The sequence below is a fragment of the Tachysurus vachellii genome, chromosome 9, assembly GCF_030014155.1.
Source record: "Tachysurus vachellii isolate PV-2020 chromosome 9, HZAU_Pvac_v1, whole genome shotgun sequence".
Lineage (NCBI taxonomy): Eukaryota > Metazoa > Chordata > Actinopteri > Siluriformes > Bagridae > Tachysurus > Tachysurus vachellii.
In genome coordinates this window covers 19825069-19846694 of record NC_083468.1, presented here as the reverse complement: position 1 = coordinate 19846694, position 21626 = coordinate 19825069, and the positions used below count along the sequence as shown (strand labels likewise).

General features: G+C 37.7%; 1 protein-coding gene across 1 annotated transcript in view; it reads left to right on the top strand.

Annotated features, from left to right (window-relative positions):
• The window catches only part of cdh13 (cadherin 13, H-cadherin (heart)), a 333227-nt gene that overhangs the window by 301333 nt on the left and 10268 nt on the right, over window positions 1-21626 (top strand). The window contains exon 11 of the mRNA XM_060878173.1: window positions 5670-5812. Within this exon, the coding sequence (XP_060734156.1) occupies window positions 5670-5812 (143 nt within the window). The remainder of the gene's footprint in view (window positions 1-5669; window positions 5813-21626) is intronic.

Sequence of the window (21626 nt, the reverse complement as noted above, 5' to 3'; positions counted from 1 at the left end):
AGGTAACATCCTTAAATTTTAGATTATGAAAAAGCACTTGGGGCATCTCAGAGAGCAAATTTACTTGATATCACTATTTACTTTAAAGATAGAAGCATTTGTGTTGAAAATCATTTTTTTTGTTGTTTTTTTTTGTTGTTTTTTTTTACTTTGCTATGAATATTCTGCCCCTAGTATGCTAGGTAAAAACAGAAATACTTATGAAAAACTACAGCTCCTTTAAGCCCTGATTGTCTACTTTCATATGAGCCGTTAAGCACCATTGTGGAGTGTGACATGACAGACAGTAATTCTGAACATTGGAACAAAACAAACGGACAATTCCATTTATTTGTCTCTGGAGAAACCATAAACACACTCTACCAATGTATAATTATTGATATTGATATTGATATTGATATTGAATTATCAAAAACATCTCTTAGAGTTCATTATAAGTAAGATTAGAATCAACATATTTCTCCATTTATTCATCAGTCTGTGATAATTGTCACATTATTTGTGAAATGCATGTGCTATATGTTTGGTTGAAGAACACTACTTCCTTTAAGTGGTTAGTGGTACCCAAAGAACCTGCCTCAGATTTATTTATCTTCATTCTCATTTCATAAATCTGTCACTCTCATTAAATCAACCTTTGAACCTGTCCTAAACATTTATATTTCATCCCTACCATGGTGCAAGGACAAAATGAGTGATGGCGACGTTGACGAAGAAGAATGCCATTGTAAAGAAGCCTCATTTATTTTTAGTCTTAGAGGATATTGCCACCACCTTTTCATCTTAATGTGTCTTCAGTTGAAGCAGTTTATAGCTTTGACAGCTAAAGCGAAGCATGCAGAATTTCAATGGCCGAGGCAAATATCTTAAAGTCTGCCCTCGAGCGTGTCTCCTGCATGAGGTGTTCTGATGGAGAGAGCTGTTAGTGACTCTCTCTGGTGATCTTGCTCTTGATCATCGTGACAGCTTGTTCAGCTGATTTTCAGGGGGTCACAAGAATCTGCACACTTGTTTACAAGTACACATCTGGATTTAGGATGTTGCAGCATGCTGCAGAAGCCCTGTGGCCTCCTCAGTAATGTGCTTGGGTATTACATTAGTTGCTTTAACTCGCGGTAGCTGTGAGGATTAGAAGTCATTTGGAAAGCAGCGAGAGGCCATGCTACAGCTGCCTCTCCTTGTAGAAGCACACATATGAGTTCCAGCTTCTCTGTCGGGAACCACAGCAGCATAAATACACAGCACACTCCTACGCCTTCACTGGGTCTGACACAACACAAAAAGGCATAAGAAGAAAGAACAGGCTTAATAACGGTGTACGCATACGAGGAGATCCTTGTCCGTTGTGTCTGACTGGGATAAATTGGGGGTGAATGAGCAAGATGTTCGGGTGTGTGTTGTTTGTTTGGCTCTCCTTGACTGTGTGAGTGTGTGAATATGCTGCCAAGTGTACATCCTATGCTTTCAGTTTGGTTCTGTTTCTCAGATCAACATCTAAGAGCAATGTTATTATGCAACAGACAAACATAACTAACTGCATAATAAAAGGACTAGCTGAAATAAGTAGCATTGTTGTGCACTTAAGATTGTCACTATAGCATTGCTCTGATTGTCACATCTAACAGAATACAATTTTGCAATACAGAAATCCAATAAAGCAAAGGCATTTCTACAGAATAATATTAGACCCATATTCGTAGGAGTAGAAACACAGTCACACATAGAAACCAGCATGAACAGACTCCTATGTAACTAAGCTTTTTTTTATTTGTTCACTATGGATTTTTTCCCCTCAGGGGAGATCTGTCATAGCTAATGTCAGATGGAAAAAGAATTGTGTGCAGCTCTGGGGTTCTCAGGGTCAGATCTGGACTTGCCTTGCGTCGCAGGCAGAAATTGTACCGCTCAAGCAGAAACGTTGGCAAATCACCTTTCTTTGTATCTTTCACTAAGCCAGCAAAAAGTGCAGAGGTCTTTGTGTGTGTGTGTGTGTGTGTGCAAAAAAGTGAAAGTATGAATCCACACATGTTACATCTCAGGATATGAACAAATGTCTTTGCTTATTTGGTGATAGCCCTAATTATCATGTATCCCATATAGGTAAGATATCAATTTGCATAATGTGGATTTAACGAGGCACTAATGACCTTGACAGGAGGCTAATGACCCAGAGCTGTGTGTGTACAGAGGGAGGTTGCATGTACTTCCATATAGCCACTGTGAGCCAGTATGTGAGCCAGTACGTGAGTCAGTGTGTGAGTCAGTGTGTGAGCCAGTGTGTGAGCCAGACTCCTTCCATTAAACCACACTTTGATGAACTCTACATGCTGTGAGCTTCCCTTGTAATTGGGGCTTGGTACAGTATAACGAGACAATGAGGACACACGTGTGTGTGTGTGTGTGTGTGTGTGTGTGTGTGTGTGTGTGTTAGTTCCCACGAGGAGAGTTTACGTCAACTTCCCTCCGAATTCAAATTAAAGTCACACTCAGCTGGATACCGGTATCATCTGTATAAATCATTTTGCTTTTTTGTTGCTGTCTACTTCAGCCATATAAAAAAAGAAAAGCCATTGAAGCGGGCTACATAGCGTGAATTTTATAGCTTTGCTAGAGCTCATGCTGAAACGGAAAAGATTTCATCAGTGAATAACAAATGAATTTGCAAACAGTTCAGCAGCAAGAGAGTTATTTGTGCCCAGAGCAGCATGATGATAATCTCACGCTTGCTTGTTTCACAAAGACGAGCTTGTCCTCATGTATGTGACCATATTTCCTCAGGAAATGACGGGATAAAACATTGATAGGTAAAGACGCATTGCAGGAGATGTGTTTTTGTCGTGGAAAGAGAGATGAAATAGTAAGGTTAATTGCCTTCGAGAGGAGTACAACTGTAGTATCCCACAGTATAATAATATCATTTTGGATTGGAATCTGTGTAAGTGTCCTTGATTACACAGTTCAAACATTTCACTTGTTACGTTCACTTGTGCACACATTTTATATGGTGCATGTTAATTACATGTGGTTTCATATGCACTAGGAAATTTTCCTTTTTTAGTATTCATTTTTCATTTTATTTTCTTTAATCATCTGTTCAATTATTTTCACACGATCACGCACATGTATATTGGTGTAATTAACCCCCAGACGCTGAAGTTAAAGAATCCATATGCGGAGTTTAATTGCAGTCAAAAACACACATACAAAATAATGTGAGTGTGAGAGGCAAATTAACAAGGTCAAGGGAAAGGCACAGGTTAAAAACCAAACATGTAGAGAAAAGGAAATCCAAATCCAAAACACAATCCAAGAAGCAGGCAACAAGAAAAACACAGCAAAAGTCTGTACACAGGGCCGCAATAAGAAACAACAGCTTGTTACATTGCAGGCTAACAATACTTCACAAAGAGCAGTGTTGAGAACATGCTATATATACTGTAGGAACTAACCAGGAAGTGTCCTTTTACCTGGGGAGAGTCAATATTCTGGAGAGGGTTCCCTCTGGTGGTTAGGAGGAGGCATAGCAGGGGAAATTTTCACAACTGGATTGCCATGTACATTTGCAAGACATGATATGGTGAAATTTGCCTTATGTGTGTTTTTCAGAATCAATTCATTGTCACAAATCCCCCCTGTTTGAGCTTGTTCTTTGTTTTCCATGTGCCTTTGTTTAGTTTTAGTTCTGCTACAGCACCTGTGCTGTCATTGGTGTGTTACCCCTTGTGTTCACTTGTTTGTGGTTATGTTTTAATTAATTCATTCATTCATTCATTCATTCATCTTCTACCGCTTATCCGAACTACCTCGGGTCACGGGGAGCCTGTGCCTATCTCAGGCGTCATCGGGCATCAAGGCAGGATACACCCTGGACAGAGTGCCAACCCATCGCATTTTGTTGTGAAGTCTTGATTTTTTTTCCACACAATACAGAAAATGTACTGTATGTGTGTAACTGTCAGAGGTGTGTGAGAGCTGTGAATCATTTCTCTAATGGAGTGAGTAGTGATGTTTCATTGAGAGTTGAATTACCTTGACACACACACACACACACACACACACACACACACACACACAGAGCAGCTGTAACCCACAGTAGTGGTATAAAATGTGTGATTATGTAGACATAGAAATTCTCTATGGTATTCCCAAATCTAAAATATTTCCTTTTAAAATATTTCCTAAATGCTCATATTCGTGCAATGATTGATTTTCATAGCATAATATGTGTTAAAATAAATCTTAGAGAAAACTGCAGTGTGTTTAATGAGCTGTTAAATATAACTTGTTAAATATAAAGGTGTCATAGTAGGGTACGATGGTATCAACAACACACAAACATACTTTTTTATGGCATAGGATATAAATATGTAAAATGAGATTTTTTGTATTTTTGTAAATGCATATCTCTAACCCTAATCTAACCCTCCGTTAAAAAAGTTATATAATATAATATAATATAATATAATATAATATAATATAATATAATATAATATTATATAATATAATATAACATTTATTACAAAAACAGAGGACTTAAACTTGCTATCCTGATTTTGCTTTCCTTACACACAGACAGACACACACACACACACACACACACAAACACATACACACACACACAAACACATACACACACACACAGTCCTCCTGCAGTTATCCTCCAAGTCTGCACTTTATTGCGCTATTCCCTAAGTGTGCATGTCTATAAAAATAGACCTTTAGGAAACAGTGTCTTTACAATCCTGATGTGTCATTACTCAATAAAATGCTTTTGCTGTGCAGATGCGTGACAATGACCAGTCAAACTTTCATCATTTTTTATGAAGACAAATGAGTTTCAGATCTGTTCATCCATTTTTATACAAAACCTGAATCACAAGATCACACTGACAAATAAATGATGCACTGTGGTGAAATCATAGCCTCTTACTATAAAAGTAACCAGCTATGATTAAGTTAATGTTGTTCTTAAAACATTAGCTGAGAATTTATCGAAGATCAGTGACAGTGATCAGTGATAAGAAGGATATGGTATAAGAAGAATACAAAACCGTAGGATGTTCTGTTGTTGGCAAATAATCAACCCACCCACCCAGTCACTGGTTATTTTGTTATAGCAGCACTCTACATTGTGCTTGTTACATAGAGGACATTCAGGAGCACATTTATATTCCCTTAAAATCCCAGCTCATTACTAATTCATTCATTTGAAAGCATATAATTCATTTACTAATATTAATTATTCAGTGACTACCATTCAACTAATAGAAAAGATGTGTAGTTATGTAACTGACAAAAGGAATGGATGGACACACACACACGCACACACACACACACACACACACACACACACACACACACACGTGCACGCGCATGCCTGAAATTGATAGCTTGTTACTTTTTCAAGGTCGTACACAACACTCTAAAGACTTTCCATGTCCGCCAAATAAACTATGGCATTTAATTTATTATATTTCAAAAAACACACACAGAATGCACAGTGCCAAATGCTTCATACACCCGTGTTTGAAAAGTTCTCCTGCTTTTAACATAATGAATCAAGGAACAGAATACAAGCAAGGAAAAGGAAATGCATTTACTGCCGTGAGACATTACAAAGTGCTGTATGATTGCATGTCATTGTATGTCCTTTCTTGATTTCTTCTCAGGTTTGCGGTGCTGAGAGACCCAGCAGGCTGGCTCAGTGTAAACCCAGTGAAAGGCACAGTAAACACTACAGGCACGCTGGACCGTGAGTCTCCTCATGTCCACAATAACCGCTACAGTGCAGTGTTCATGGCCACAGACAATGGTAAGAGCGTCATCTCACTCTACTCTACACAATAGCTTAACTATTTCAGCTTTCTGAACTCTCGCCATCTAAATAATGTCCCTTTGTTGGCCTCCTAATAATAGTGTGTATGCTCTTCTAACAGGTTTGGAAGATATTCATGAACATTATTACAATGTTCTTATTGTTTGATGCAGGACAAATTGTTGTGCTTTGTGAAATAGTTTGAAGGCTTGTTTTTTTATTTATTTATTTTTTTTTATCACCTTCTTACTAAGGCATAATTTCAGTACTGTAATTGGCACAATATGTGTTTGACTCTGACTTTTTAGTGGAATGAATTGGCACCCTGTGCCATAATTGGCCCTGAACGTTTGTAAATGGCAATGAAGAATGTTGTGAATACTAAGTGGTGACTGCTTTGTCTTTTAAATTGCAGTCAGAACCATTGCCAATATCACATTGGAACCCTTTGGAGAGTTATTTGTACCAGTCATCAGTGGAGCTTAGAGCTCAGTAAGGGTCATGCATTATCCTCTCGGTACAAAAAATTACACGGTCTCAGGCAACGAACGCAAGGCCCCAGTCTCAGTGATCTCTGGGTAATGTAGTTATTCCTCTTGCTTGGCATTTGCGGAGATTAAATTAACCCAAAGTCGATGAGGTGTCCCTAATTGTCGCAGATGGGAGCGAGGAGATTTGGTGTTTGGGAAGAGGGTTGAGCAGGGTTCTCATGTGTGTCAGTCATTCTAGCCTTGCTCAGTTTCTTCACCTTGGCATCTTGCTACTTCTCCCATCCTCTCTGTGAGTGAAAGAAGAAAGATGACTTTTTGGAAGTGCTCCATTAGCAGACGTGTGATATTGCTTTAGCAGCAGGGGTCTGCCAATGGCATGGACTGGTACAAATCTGAGACATTGAAGCAGGAAAGAATCATCTTCTTCACCTCCTCTCTCCCTATCACTCCTTTAGTCACTCTTCCTCTCCTACATAAATTCACAGATGACATGAGAAGTGATCTTCTTCTCTATGTGCCAGGTGTTTCCGATGTCATTAACCCCCTTTCCTGTACATATCTCTTATGTCGAATGAGGGAATAAGTGGGACTAGACAGGACTCTCATGAGATATGCCCTTAAATGTCTCATGTGACAAGATGAAGCCTGAAAAATCCTAGACAGAGAAATAAAGCGTGTGCATGGGCCGTAAATGATAAGCTGGCCTTGTTAGTTCTCAGAAAAAGACTTTATGTTCAGCGTAATGTTTATTAGTCACCAGGTATTATTTGAAAATGTATTCATTTAGGTTTTTATTTAAGCTCTAACCGTGCCATTCATTTCTCTTGTGCAAGGCTGGGAACCTCTAGATAACACAAATCACTCTGCTAAAGAAAACTGCACATAGTTTCACATCTGTCTAATTCACCTACTGGAGAGTTTTGAGAAGCAAACACTTGTGGACATATTGAAAACGCGATAAACTCTTGATACAGTAGTAAACAAAGCACAGGATCAGACTGCAGACTCTGAGGTAGCAACAATATCTCCATGCTAAATGTGTGCATTTTCAGAGAACACAGAGAGACACACATTAATTAACATATATAAGATGGAGCTGGGTGAAATGGTTAAGAAAACAGACATTTAAATAAAACTTAAAGATCCATTCCAGAGATTATAATAAAACATGAAACAAAATGTTCAGCAGATCTTTTAAATCATCACTTTATAGAAGAGAACATCTAGTTAACCAAAACATCAATATCATTTTATTAATTCAATAAATCAAAAGAACAAATTAAAAGTGATAAAATGGCCTGCATACCACACACACACACACACACACACACACATTAAGCTTTCATGACCTGAAATCAGTATCTTGTGGCTACAAATTAACTTACAATTGAACTACAATCATCCCAGTGGGACATTTCTTGCCAGCAGTTACTCTAGATAGTTACAGAAAGCTAAGAAAACAGATAGCTACTACAACCAGAAAGAAATGTGACAAAAAACAGTAATGATAATAAGGAAATAAAAATTTGATAATTAAAATACTTAAATACTTAATATAGGAATAAACATAATGTAGGGATATTATCCTTGTTACAGTCTTATAATGTAATAAGTGAGCAAAGTAACCTGTCTGAGTCTTTAATGTAGTAAAGTGACAAGTGAACTTCCCAATGACAGTGTACCAAACTTGAAGTATACTGTACCTCTTGCAGGGTCAGGTTTTACACTGTCTACTCTGAAGTGCAGGAGTGTTCAAAAATTCACTGTTCATAAATCACCCTTCTCGACTCACATGGGAAAAAAGGAGTGGTGCTGTAGAGACTGAGAGCAGCTAGGAGGAACGATTTTGTGCGGCGTTCTGTGGAACATGTTGGTGACCTCTGATAATGATTCTGTGTAATGGCAGAGAGGCATTGTCTAGTAGATTGTGCAGCATCCTTCTCTCAGACACCTTCTCCAAGGAGGAGTCCCTCCCCAATAACAGAGCTCGGCTTTCACTCTGTTTGCATCAGCTGCCTTAATCCTGCTGCCCCAGCACACCACAGCATGAGTGGCACTGGCCATTACTGCCTGAAAACATCTGTTTCTAACAGACTATAGCCTCCTGGGGAAGTAAAGTCAAATCTGCATTTTCTAAAAGATGAAAATGCAACCTAATTGGATATGCTGGATCAAACTGTTATTTTATAAGCTGATAACTAATAATAAGGGTGTTAAATAGTGTTAAAAGAAACCAAATTTGAAGTGATTAATCTACTGATTACAAAAAGAACCTTTAATGCAGCAATACAGTATACAGATTATAGACTAGACACCTTTTAGTTTATACATTTAGTTGTCTCAATGTATCACGTTATGTCTGCATTTTCATCCTGCATTTTCTGTCCCCTGATTTTAAGGGTTAATGGTATGTGTTTGTGTTTAATGACACTACTGAGAAGGGCTGTCTTAGCCGACTCTACTCAAAAACAATCTGGCAACCTTGGAAGTGTGATCTACATGCAGGTCATTTTAATGGGACACTGAGAAACTCAGCTTATACACCCGAGTAAACCGACTCTGAAGGCGATTGACTTTTCTTGCTTTAAAATCGATGTCATTTTCTGACTTAAGTAGCTGAATTAAGTTATCTTTAAGTAACTCTGAATCTAAACTTGATGACAAAAAGAAGCTCAGTGTTATGGACTAGAGTGTACATATAAAGATGTTTCTTCTTCTTCTTCTTCTTCTTCTTCTTCTTATTATTATTATTATTATTATTATTATTATTATTATTATTATTATTATTATTATTATATTTTTTAAGAAGAAAAAACTCCAGAGCAATTCTGTAATCTTTTTGCCATCTTGATGCCAACAATAGCACAGCTAAATATTCTGTTTATGGAGCTGACAAAACAATACTTGTAATCATTGTACATTGGTACATACTGTAAACCCATTCAGGGATGTCAGACTCAATCTGAACACTGTGTTCACCTTTACTCTGTATGAGGAGTGTGTAGTGTTGGGGGTGTTAGCACCTGTACTGACAAAATTTTTTTTCCTGTGGTCATTTTTTTATATCTTAAAACGCATAGTCTATAACAGACGCCCTGCTCTGCTATGAGCTGTCAGATGATTGCATGACACGAGTCCTGCTGGTCACTAACAGGTTATCGATCCAGTCCAGTCTGCCATGTCTCTATCTGGAGAGCTCAGGAGATGAATGTTGCTGCTCCCCCGGTGACCACAGAGGGGGACGGTACTGACGGCTGACATAAGCTGGAAAAAGACAAGAAAGAACAAAGCAGGACAACATAGATGATGTAAAAGTGAAGGAAGTGAAAGCAAGGATTAGGGTGAAGGAATAGGTGAAACTGTGAAGGTGTGTGTATGTGTGTGTATAGCCCTACAGTTCCCAAAGGTCTGTCTGACACACACATGACCTTTTTCTGTGTGCAGAAACAAACAGCTCCATTTCACAGATGTTGTGTGAAGCTGCACCTTTGTGTCAAAAAAGTCAGAGTTGGTGAGCCAACTTCTGTAACTTCATCGACACTTGTTCATCTCTCATCCATAGAGGCACGTTGTTGTTTCAACACGGACACAGGTTCCATCGTGAGCGTATAATTCTGCTCGGAAGCTCAGACACATTTTTCTCCCACTTCTTTATTCCCTACTGAGCCAGCAGATGTTCATTCAGTCCATTCCTCTTTGAGTGTGAGTGAGTGCATGAGTGTGTGTACATATGCTCATGCGCTCATATTTGTCTTGCATGATTACGTGCTCGAAAGATACTCGTTATTTGCTTTTTCGTATTTTTTTTTTCTCAGTCGTATTTTTCTTTGCAGTCATCTTTAAGATGTCTTGTTTGTGTATCAGCAGTGACAGAGATAAAAAGTGGCGTATTAAATCTATTGCGCATTTCAACATTATTAGATGTGCTGCACTGTCACTGAAATTGCTCTGACACATGTATCAGACTGGATTCCCCTCTGCCTCACTCATTGAGAAATGGCATTTGTATGTCTTGTTCTGTTTTTTTTTTTTTTTTTCTGCCATATTTGAGGCTTCCTGGCTAGTCAGTGGTTTCTTAATATAAGAATAAATGACTCCCTAGTAGGCTGGGCTTGTCATACAGAGCAGCGATGGTACATGAACAATGCAAAATGTAAAGCAACATAGGTTTCAGATTTATGTCAGAGTAAACGAGTGTTTATCAGGAATGCTAGCATATGGTGAGAGTATTGCTTGCACCAGACACTGAGAATGAGAGGACACCATGCTGTTTGTGCATGTGCTACACTGTATATACTGTCTATATATAAAACAGTAGCATGTTATGTAGCATGTATATATCTATACATCTTCACTCTTTTTAAACTGAGCAGAGGCATCAAGTCTCTCCCAGAGTTTATATTAATCTAAGAGCATTGTGTGCAGTGTTGTATGCAGTGTATTGTGATTAGTTAAAGTAGGTGAGCTAGCAATATCACAATAAATATAATACATTTACAGCATCTGTTATACAATGGATAAAGTTTTTTAATGATGGTAAAAAAAATGAAACTAAGATCAATCATGTCAGATCTTTTCCCGCTGTTAGCATGATACAATAACCAGCAAAACCCATGTGAAAAAATCGCTTCGGTTCTTCTTTTATAATGGAGCATGTAACTGAGCTGGGACTTAACCAGTCACACTCAAAGTCATGTTCAGAAGTAATTATAATACACGTGTCATCTCTGAAGTGATTCTGATTCAATTAAGATCAGCCATTTTATTTAATTTTTTTCTTGATATTTTTTGATTTCATTCAATTGCTGTAAATATCTTCAAATATACTACAAAGCACGAGCGGGATCTCATTGTCAAAAAATATGTATCAAAAGAAAAGACACAAATGAATCTTCCAAACCAGAAGATGTACCATGGAACACTATGAAAATCATTCTCAATAAGTGAAGAAAATGGAGCTCCATAGAGACATTAAATAGAACAGGACATCTCTCCAAAATTGATAAAAGTACTAGATGAAAACTTATCAAGGAGGCTGTCAAGACACCTGAGCCAGCAGAGGTTTTAGGACATTGTGTCACTCTGTGATTCATTCATCATTTATTTAAAAAAAAAAAATGCTTTATCTTTAGAGCACTGGGAGTGAGGCAGGAACATTTGCTAGATGGGACACCGGTTCATTGCAGGACACCATATGCACACGCACACTTTTTTTGACACCTAGAGGCATTTTAGTTTAGCCAATCCACCTACTGATATTTTTTGGAGGTGGGATGAACCTGGGGAACATGTCAAAAACACACTCAAGCATAGAAGAACATGCATGGAAACATCACTGAGACAGTAACATGTGTTTGCGATTAAACCAGGGAAACTACAAACTGCAGAGACTCTGTGCCATGTGTAAAGCTACACCTGGTTGATAGAGCAAGACATAACAAGCACAAAAACATAATGAAGCAGTTTGAGGATCCATTGCCAGAAGAGGGATGACATAAGCACTTGCATGACACTACCTGGGAGGGAAAAAAAAACAGTCACAGTGACTTCTTGGAAAAGAAAACAAAGAAAACCTGTCTGAAGATCTGGAGCTGTGCAAAACAATGGAAAACAATCTGAATATGAAACAACTAAATAATTCATTCAAATGACTACTATCAATTTAGAGGAACAGCGAGTCTGCTCTGAGGCTCTCCCAGGTTGTCAAACCCATCACACTTTAAATTCAATTATTCTTTATTGCTTTGAATTGCCTTGATTTTCTTACTCGAACAGTGCTAGCTTAGGCAGAGCATAAAATAAGATGCAAGACAAAGTAAAGGACAAGAGGTTTGATTTAAATATCCAGCAAGAATGAATATAATGTAGATTGGAAAAAAAATATGAAGTGATTCTTCTATGTTGTATAATTTCGCTATGACTGCTAATCATCTGTGAGCAAGAAATAGCAGTTTGTGTGTAGGCGTTTGTTGTGGCTTCATTCTTTTAATTGTTATGCCATTATTTATAGCAAATATAAACTGTGTAAACCTACTACCCATTCCCACTTCCCATAATAATACTGGGATAATGCATTTTTTTTTCACATAGTAATCTTTTTTTTTTTGTAATCCGTTCTATCCATAGCCTGAGTTTCTGAACTTGTGTTGAATGTTGTGCATAAATATAAAAAGTAGCCTATTGTAACATGCATTTAAAGCTGCCATGTCTCGAGAGTGGATAGTTAGCATGGCTTTTATCACTTTAAGGATAAATTAAGAATCATCATGACAGTCTACAACAGAGGTTGAAAAATCAGAAAAGAAAGATGCAGAACACGATACACAGCTTTATTGGAGACTCAGAAACAAGAGAGTATAGATAGACAAAGTAATTGTACATTTGTAAATGTAAATCCTTGCACTCTGAAGACATTCATAACACCTATCTGATGAAACCCTATATTCACAGGTATTTACTTTTTTCCAAAGTTTCCTACAATACCTGCTTATTTCTAACGGTGTTGATTAAAGGCTGCTGGAACATGTCAGCACCTACTGTTTAGTTCAGCCCGTAATTAGTTTCTCTTTAGCAACAGAGTCACTGGTGTCTACAGTAGCTAGGTTTTTCTGCTGGCAACTGCACCCTGAACCAATGGCATTTGGGCACGAAAAAGAGGTCTATGGGGGCTGTAATTGTTCTTCTGATTGTAATTATGGTACAGTATTGGTGCCAATCCATACTCCCTGTCTAAGGTTTTGTGTTTTTACAACCCTGATCTATATTATTAACTCACCCCTGGTTAAAATATGCCTCTGTATCTGGAACTGCATACAAGGATATTACAAGATCACTCAGGAAGGTTGATGTGCTTGTACAATCGTACAAGAAAAATGGATATGGTGTTAGGTGATTGTACTATTTTGTCACAGATGTGAGAAGGACAAATGCGTTTTATCTACTGCATACTAGTGGAAAATGTAATACTTATTACACCAAAGACAAGACAACCAAAAAACTCAGTGCTACAGTAGCTTGTGAAATGTCAGAAAGCTCTGGTTGGGCTAAATGAACAGTGTGTAGCTTTCTGAAATGCATTATTTATTTATTTATTTATTTATTTGACGCTGTACCTTGATGTTAGAAGGGCTGTCATAAGACCATCATTGTCCCTAATAACCTACAGCCTGTCACTTTTCTGTTCTATTGCTTTCAGAAAGAAATGGAGTTTAATCATGGTTTCTCTCTATGCATTTAAGAAGACTATTACCGGCAGCGCAAAGTCAGATCTAGGGGACGGGCTGATGAAAGGCTCAGCTTGGTGTTATTGGAGCGGGAGAGAGAGAGAGAGAGAGAGAGAGCGAGAGAGAGAGAGACAGAGAGAGACAGAGAAAGAGATGCTTTTTAGCCATGCTAGTCTCTCATTAAAGGGGACACAGGAGGCTAATCAGTCAGTTTTGTTCTGCAGGGAGTTGCAGGTTTAATTGGGTACTTGTGCAAAATTCCAGCCAATTCTCTAGAGAAAAAGCAGGACCCGAGTTTAATTGCAGATCAGTTTTCTTCTCTCTTTTCTTTGAAGATGGTGTCTGTTGTAAGGTGGAGTCATGTTTATTTGAGATATACATGAAGCCTGACAGTGAGGGCTGATTGAGGAGCATGTGAATGCTCTTAAAAAAAAATAAAAAATCAGCATGCAAAACCAGGCATTTGGCTCAATAGCTGGTGAAGCATTAATGCTCAATTCTTTCAGTACATCCTATTTGTTTTCAGGCTCAGCAAGAAATAAGCAGAATTAGCCATACAGTATTATACAGTGTTGGCCGTCATAAAATGAAAGGGCATAAAAAGAACGCATAAAAAATCAGCATGGATTACAAAGTCTGCTGTAGATTTATGGCAGAAGGAAATTTCATTTTGCTGTCATCTTAAGGATAACTGCTTTAGTATGCTGTTTGAGTACTCAAGCAATGGTACATACTTGACTAGAAAGTTGTATAAATGCCTTTAGCCACAATAGCACACAATATTTTTTGGAATTAGATTACAGACTAGCTGGCATTTTATAGCATTTATTTTTTTATTTATTTTTTGGTAAAGTTATGTTATTCTGTTCTAGTTCTATCGTATGAACTCTCTTTAGTTCCTGAATAAATTAAGCACTTTTGCCAGACCTCATTAGGAAATGATGTACAACGTGATTAAATATAACTGGAAATTTGAATCTATAATCTGCAATAAAATGTGCAGCATTTCTGACAGCTTCATGATGCAAATGTAAAGTGGGAAGCTAATAGTTTAAACAGTTCCCAATCATAAAACTTTTTTTGCTCTTTTTTGCTCTTGAATAAGGTTTGTCACTTCACAAACTATTTCCTAGAATAATTTCACAGCATGTCACTAAAAATTGCTCTGAAGAAAAGCCAGGCAAGGTGCTATCAGCTAAATAACTGTGTAAACCTTTGCTAGTTGAGTTTCTCAGAGTAAGTTTTGAAGATAATTTAGTTTTGAAACAGACAGTTTTCCCAACAGCAAGAAATTGAGCCAGGGTGTCCTTGTGAGAGATATGGCCATGTACCGTCACAGCAAAGCATTATGGTTAGGCTGTAAATGCCATCACAGTTAGAAAATTGGGAGGATGTGGTGTATTTTTCATTATTTTAATGGTTACCCTGCAGCCAAATACCACTAGACTGTCAGAGGGACCTTTCAGTTATTTATGTATATATATCTAGCACGTTATACCCTTATAAATGATCCATACAGTAAAAAAAAAAATATGACCTCGTTTCATACACATTCTTTTACAGACACATGGGAAAAGCAAATTCTTTGGTGTAGAGAAACAAATGAAGAGGTAACTAGGCATTTCAACTTCTGTTAATGATGCAGTGGGTTATTGTACAGTCATTTTTGTACAATCAATGACCTGAGATGAACAATGCTTTAGGTTTCAGTGTGGACAGAAATTAATCTAGATTAATTGCTTTAATGGTGAAAATATAGCACTGTAGTGGTTAGCACGTTCGCCTCACACCTCCAGGGTCGGGGTTCGATTCCCGCCTCCACCTTGTGTGTGTGGAGTTTGCATGTTCTCCCCGTGCCTCGGGGGTTTCCTCCGGGTACTCCGGTTTCCTCCCTCAGTCCAAAGACATGCATGGTAGGTTGATTGGCATCTCTGGAAAATTGTCCCTAGTGTGTGATTGCGTGAGTGAATGAGAGTGTGTGTGCCCTGCGATGGGTTGGCACTCCGTCCAGGGTGTATCCTGCCTTGATGCCCGATGACGCCTGAGATAGGCACAGGCTCCCCGTGACCCGAGTAGTTCGGATAAGCGGTAGAAGATGAATGAAATAGCACTGTCTGGGAGACATATGAATCCCACTGGTGTTTTTTTTTTTGGATGATTGTCATATTAATAAACATAAATCAGTTGTAGGAAACTGTGCTGCTTTTGTAAAATATCATAAAGCAGCAGATGATAAATATATTCAGGCATTTTTCTGAACTATATCTGGTTGTATATGAAACACACCCCATGTATACTAATAAAAAGTTGTAGAATGTTTTTTCTCGCCTCTCGAATTGATAGGCTGTTTGCTGTAAGACCACCATTATTATTCATAAAGCTGCTAATTGTCTCTCAGCAAAGGGAGACTCATTTTACACGTTTGAAATCAGTCTTTTATAACATACAGTACTGCAATTTCAAAAGAAATGCTCTTTTAATGATTTAACTCCATTAACCCATGAGATGAATCAGGGTGTGTTTTCGAAGTTTTCCTCCCAGGCATGAGCTGTTCACACCTGTATGAGAAAACGTTTACTCGGAGATTATGTAAAGTTTTGCTTCTGAGGAACAAACTAATGATTTAGTTGCTGCTTTGCAGCAGGAACGGTAGATTTCTCTAGACTCTTTTCACTCCTCTTTTTTTTGAGTTAATGTAATTGCTAGCAGGTGGCATGGTATCACAGTGGGTAGCTTTGCTGCAGTACAGCTCCCTGGTTCAATCCTGGGCTTGAGTTAATCTCTGTGCAGAGAGTCTGTGCATGCTCATTGCATGTCCCTGTGGATTGTCTATAATATATAGTTACTGGATGTGAGTGTGTATGTATGTTGCCCTGTAATGTACTGCCATCTTGTTCGGGATGTATTCCAGCCTCACAGCCTGTTTTTCCGGGGTAGACTCAGGATCCACAGAGACCTAAAAGGCATTATGTTATTAAAAGTGAATGTGAAAATATTACTAGCCTTAAAGAGAAACCTGTAGATAAAATGCTTACTAGCATACTACACAGTGTGTGAAATGTAATGTCACCAGTTGTTACTTCACATAATTACTATATAGAATGTTGTTTCTTGGTTTGCCTTCTGGGTTGATGTTCAAAGAGTTTGTGTCTTTCAAAGTCTTTCAGAGTTTATAATCTTATAGAGATTTCACATTGTGTTGCTTCAACTCCTTACTGTCCCAGCAAAACCCACCAAAACAGACAACATACAGGCTTTTTGCTGTCTATTTAAACTTCTATGTAACACCCAGGATGTGAGCTAGAAGGGTACTGATAACACCTGGGTGATTAGGCAACCAAGTGTGCCTTATGGAGACCATGCACGAATGAACAACACCATTTCCCTCGAGCTAAATGGCTAAGTGGCTATTGGCGTGTGAAGAAACAGGAGAGATTTGCCTTGTCTGCTGAAAACCCAAAAGAAGAATAAATATGTTATCGTTCTGAATATAAATATATATACCCAATATATAAGTGTATCTCAATAAATTTCGTAGAAAAGTAATTTATTTCAGAAATTCTTCTTTAAAAAGCTGGTCAGCAGAAGGATGCATGAAGAGCGCTAAAATTTCTTGGTAAACGGGTGCAGTGACAAAAAACACGGTGTACCAACACCAGCAGATGACATTGCACCGCAAATCATCACAGACTGTGAAAACTTAACACTGGACTTTAAGTAACTTGGGCTATGAGCTTCTCCACTCGTCCTCCAGACTCTAGGACCTTGTTTTCCTGCTCTCATCTGAAAAGAGGACTTTGGACCACTGGGCAACAGTCCAGTTCTTCTTCTCCTTAGCTCAGCTCTGACATTGTCTGTGGTTCAGGAGTGGCTTAACAAGAGGAATACGACAACTGTAGCCAAATCCCTTGACACGTCTGTGTGTGGTGGCTCTTGATGCATTAAAGCCAGGATCAGTCCATTCCTTGTGAAGTTCACCCAAATTCCTGAATGATTTTCCTTGATTTTGCTTGACAAGCCTCTCGGTTGGTTGTGCATCTTTTTCTTCCACACTTTTTCCTTCCACTCAACTGTCTGTTAACATGCCGGGATACAGCACTCTTTGAACAGCCAGCTTCTTTGGCAATGAATGTTTGTGGTTTACCCTCCTTGTGAAGGGTGTCAATGATTGTCTTCTGGACAACTGTCGCCCCCCATGCAGTCTTCCCCATGACTGTGTAGCCTAGTGAACCAAACTGAGAGATCATTTTGATGGCTCAGGAAACCTTTGCAGATGTTTTAAGTTGATTAGCTGATTGGCATGTTACCATATTCTAATTGTATGAGATAGTGAATTGGGGGGTTTTTGTGAAATGTAAGCCAAAATCATCAAAAATAAAAGTACCAAAGACTTAAATTACTTCAGTCTGTGAGTACTGAATTTATATAATACACGAGTTTCACTATTTGAGTTGAATTACTGAAATAAACGAACTTTTCCACTACATTCTAATTTATTGAGATTCACCTGTAATATGATTCAGTCCCAGTATGATTTGATTCAGCTCGGACACATGACTCGCGCGGGTTCAATTCAACCTGCATTGTTGTGACTCATGTAAGCCAGAAGAAATTAACATCTTTTGTACACTGTGTTTATTTTGTCGAAACAACACAGCTGTTAAATACAAGATATTTGAATGAAAAATATACTGTAATAGTAAATTTCAAAATAGAATACACTATTGGGGCACTTTATCAAACTTTACAAATCCTGAGGTATCCATATCAGAAGAGTAATGTGTACACTGCCTGTCAGCCCTCAATGAAATTTAATCCATAATAACAACCACTTTCCTGTTTTGGAGCCAAGATACAATCCCCAGTGTGCAAATCCCAGTAGAATAATGGTTTTCCTATTTGTTTTTGCTTCATTGTGTATGTCAAGTTTACATTTAAACTACCATGCAATTCCTCTTGCGAACCAGAGGATAAAGATATTTAAAATAGATATTTGGTTACTGTAAAGGGTTCAGACACAATCCCCGTGAATCCATATCCAGGAATGTGCGTAAGTAATGGCAGCACGATCTCAAAGAATCACGTGTGGCTGTGTCTGTTTGCGTCTCAGCCTCGTCTTTACTTTCCATCTGCTGCTTGTTTTTGTTGAGACACAATCAGCAGCTGTTGGTCCTGCTGCTCTTCTAATGAACCAGTGCTGCATATGAACATCAAAACGTGTTCCTATTTCAGTGCACCAAATTTTATTAACTTGTAAAGCATATGAAGAGACACACTATTTTGGACCTGCATATATTAAACTCAATATTGTAAACTTTATAATAGCTACAAAAAATCTTAGGTATATAAAGAAATAAAGAAAGGATGCTTGTAAAAATCTGAAATAGAAAGTTTTTAACCATCAGGTTAGAACAGTGAAGAGTAAAATAAAAATGTGTGACCTTCCTTTGCCAATGTAGTAGCATAAATTCTCAGGTAGGTGTAAGTATTTTAAGTGATGTAATGCTCTTACAGGATCCGATGCAGAGCAGTACAGTGGCATAGCAGGTAATGTTGTTGCCTCGGGTGTGATCCTAAGCCCCAGGTGTTGACAGAGTTCTTTTACACATATCTGTAAGAGTTTCCTCTGGGTAAATTGTTTACCTCCCACATCCCAAACACATGACTGTAGGCATAGTTTAGCTGTTTTGAATTGCCCTTAGAGTACAAATTTCCTAAATTATAAAAACGATTATGTATTAGTATAAATAATCAAACTAAGGTTCTGTATAGAATCCATTCAGGAGATGTTCATCTATAACTGCTGCTAATAGATTGATCAGATGAGCAATGCAGCGTTAATGGATTCATGCACTACAAATTATATCGTTCTTTATGGAATGACATCGTATAACAGATGGATGTAACAGAGGAATGTGCTACATTTCAGTATTATTCTGTATCATAGATGCTTTTGTTTATAAATTTGGGGTCATATGTCATGCGTTTACTCAAGATTTAGAACTAGAGGTGTGTTTATAAAAAAAAAAAAAAAGAAAAAGAAAATCATGTCCATGCTGCCAGATAGTGAACATGTGCATAGTGATGCATATTGTACTTATTATGCATTAAGTTTTGCTTTAGGCATTTATTCATAGTCCATTACAAAGAAGTTTCTTGCAAATACAACTACAAATTAAATGCAGCTGTATCTGAATAATATTCAGAATAGTTTTTTACATCCCACTCCAACAATCTTCAGGAGGAATTACCTTTGGGATTGGGCAGAATTCCTCCTGAAGCTTGTAGGAGTGGGATGTAAAAAACTATTCTGTACTGTAACAATATTCACTAAATTAACTGTAGTAATAACAAATAAATAAATAAATAAATAAAATATTTATTCAAAATGAATAAATAAATAAATTTAGAATATAAATTACATTTATTTTAATCTTATCACTCAAGAATTGGATAATTGCTTGTTTTTATACTGTATTTGGACATTGATCATATTATATTCATACGTATATATATACTATATAGTATACTTTATCAGTCATTTTGGACTCAGAAAAGCATTGGTTTGTACAGGAAGGGTTTGTGCACTGGAATAGTTTAAGAACGTGTTAATGCATCTGATAGATTAGTAATAAGACCACAAACAAAAGGCTTTTGATTTGGGGATTTCTGTAAGCTCTAATGAGAACATGTCATCCTTTAAAATGTCAGATGAGCAGAAAATTAATGAAACATGCCAACAAAAGCTCTGTCACTTCTGCCTGGACTGTTAGCTGTGATGCTGTAACAGCAGCATTGAAATTAATCTGATTTCTGTTTCTAAAGTGACATTTGTGGCTTCAGCGTTTTGACAAACTGTCCTCCCTCTCATGGCAAAGTGAGGCTTTTCAACAGCAGTGGCTTTTCAATAGGGACTAATCTCAAAGATGCAGCGTATCTTGCTAAAGTGGATGTTTCCTTTTTTGATTGCCGGCAGTATTCAGTAAAGATGTCAGGAAGCGCAGAAAGGAGAACGCAGGTTCAGGTTTGGGGTTTAAAGTAATCAAAGCAGACAAAGCCTTAGGAACAGGTGGCAATTGTAAAGCATAAAAAGACAGAAGGTCAGGCGATCAGCAAACAAACAAACGCTAGGCTAGACATGATGGAGAATTAATTAAACAGGTCAAAACCAGACAAATGGGCATTAAGGGATCAGTCATGTCACAGGATAGAATCTGGAGCGCTACTTCGGCAAGAATGAGAGTGAGCCCGAGTTATTTTATGAAGAGTGCTTGTAATCAGGAGTCTGGGAGGTGGAATGGAGATAAATCTGACTGATTGTCAGCTGTCATGGAGACAGAGGATCTTATGTATTGCAGTTCATTTCATCGTTAGTAGATTCGAGAGCAGGTACAGATGCTGACAAAACCTCACATGAACCGCACAACTACTCTCAGGCATGACCCACACGATTCATGATTTTCTGCAGTGGAAACGACACACGGCTTGTTTTCTGCTGTTTTCTGTTAAGCTGAATCAAGATAAATGTTAGAGGAGGGGGTGATGAAATGAGTTTTTCAGATTTGCTCATGAAAAAAGACATTTGATTCCTTCAGCAGGTTCACTGCAGAAGCGTCTTTGGGGTTTTTTTATTTAGTAAAGCTATGAAAACACAATTGTTTTCTTGTTCTGCTGTACTCGACTGTATATGAGAATCTGAAATAACAACAATTTGTACAACAGCAGTTATGAAAAGAAATTTGCAATAAAAACATCTGGGAGGAAAACAGACAGTTTTTGAAAAAGGTTTCTTCTTCTCATTTTGTCTCGGGACAAACTAAGTACTTATACTTACTTGTTTTAGACAGCATGGGAAGCCAGTACACTGAGTCCAGGTGTAAATATTAAGCACTGTTCTCTTGTGTATTTGAAAACTGAGCTTATTAAAAAAAAAAAAAAGGACAAAAGAATAAAAGTTAATAGATGAACAGACTTTATTGGGGCAAATATGTTGAACAGCAGGCAGTAAATGTAGATTATAAGAGACATAGAAGAGAAAGATTAAAAGAGAAATTCAATTGTTAAGGCATTTTATTATTATTCATCTGCATTAATGAT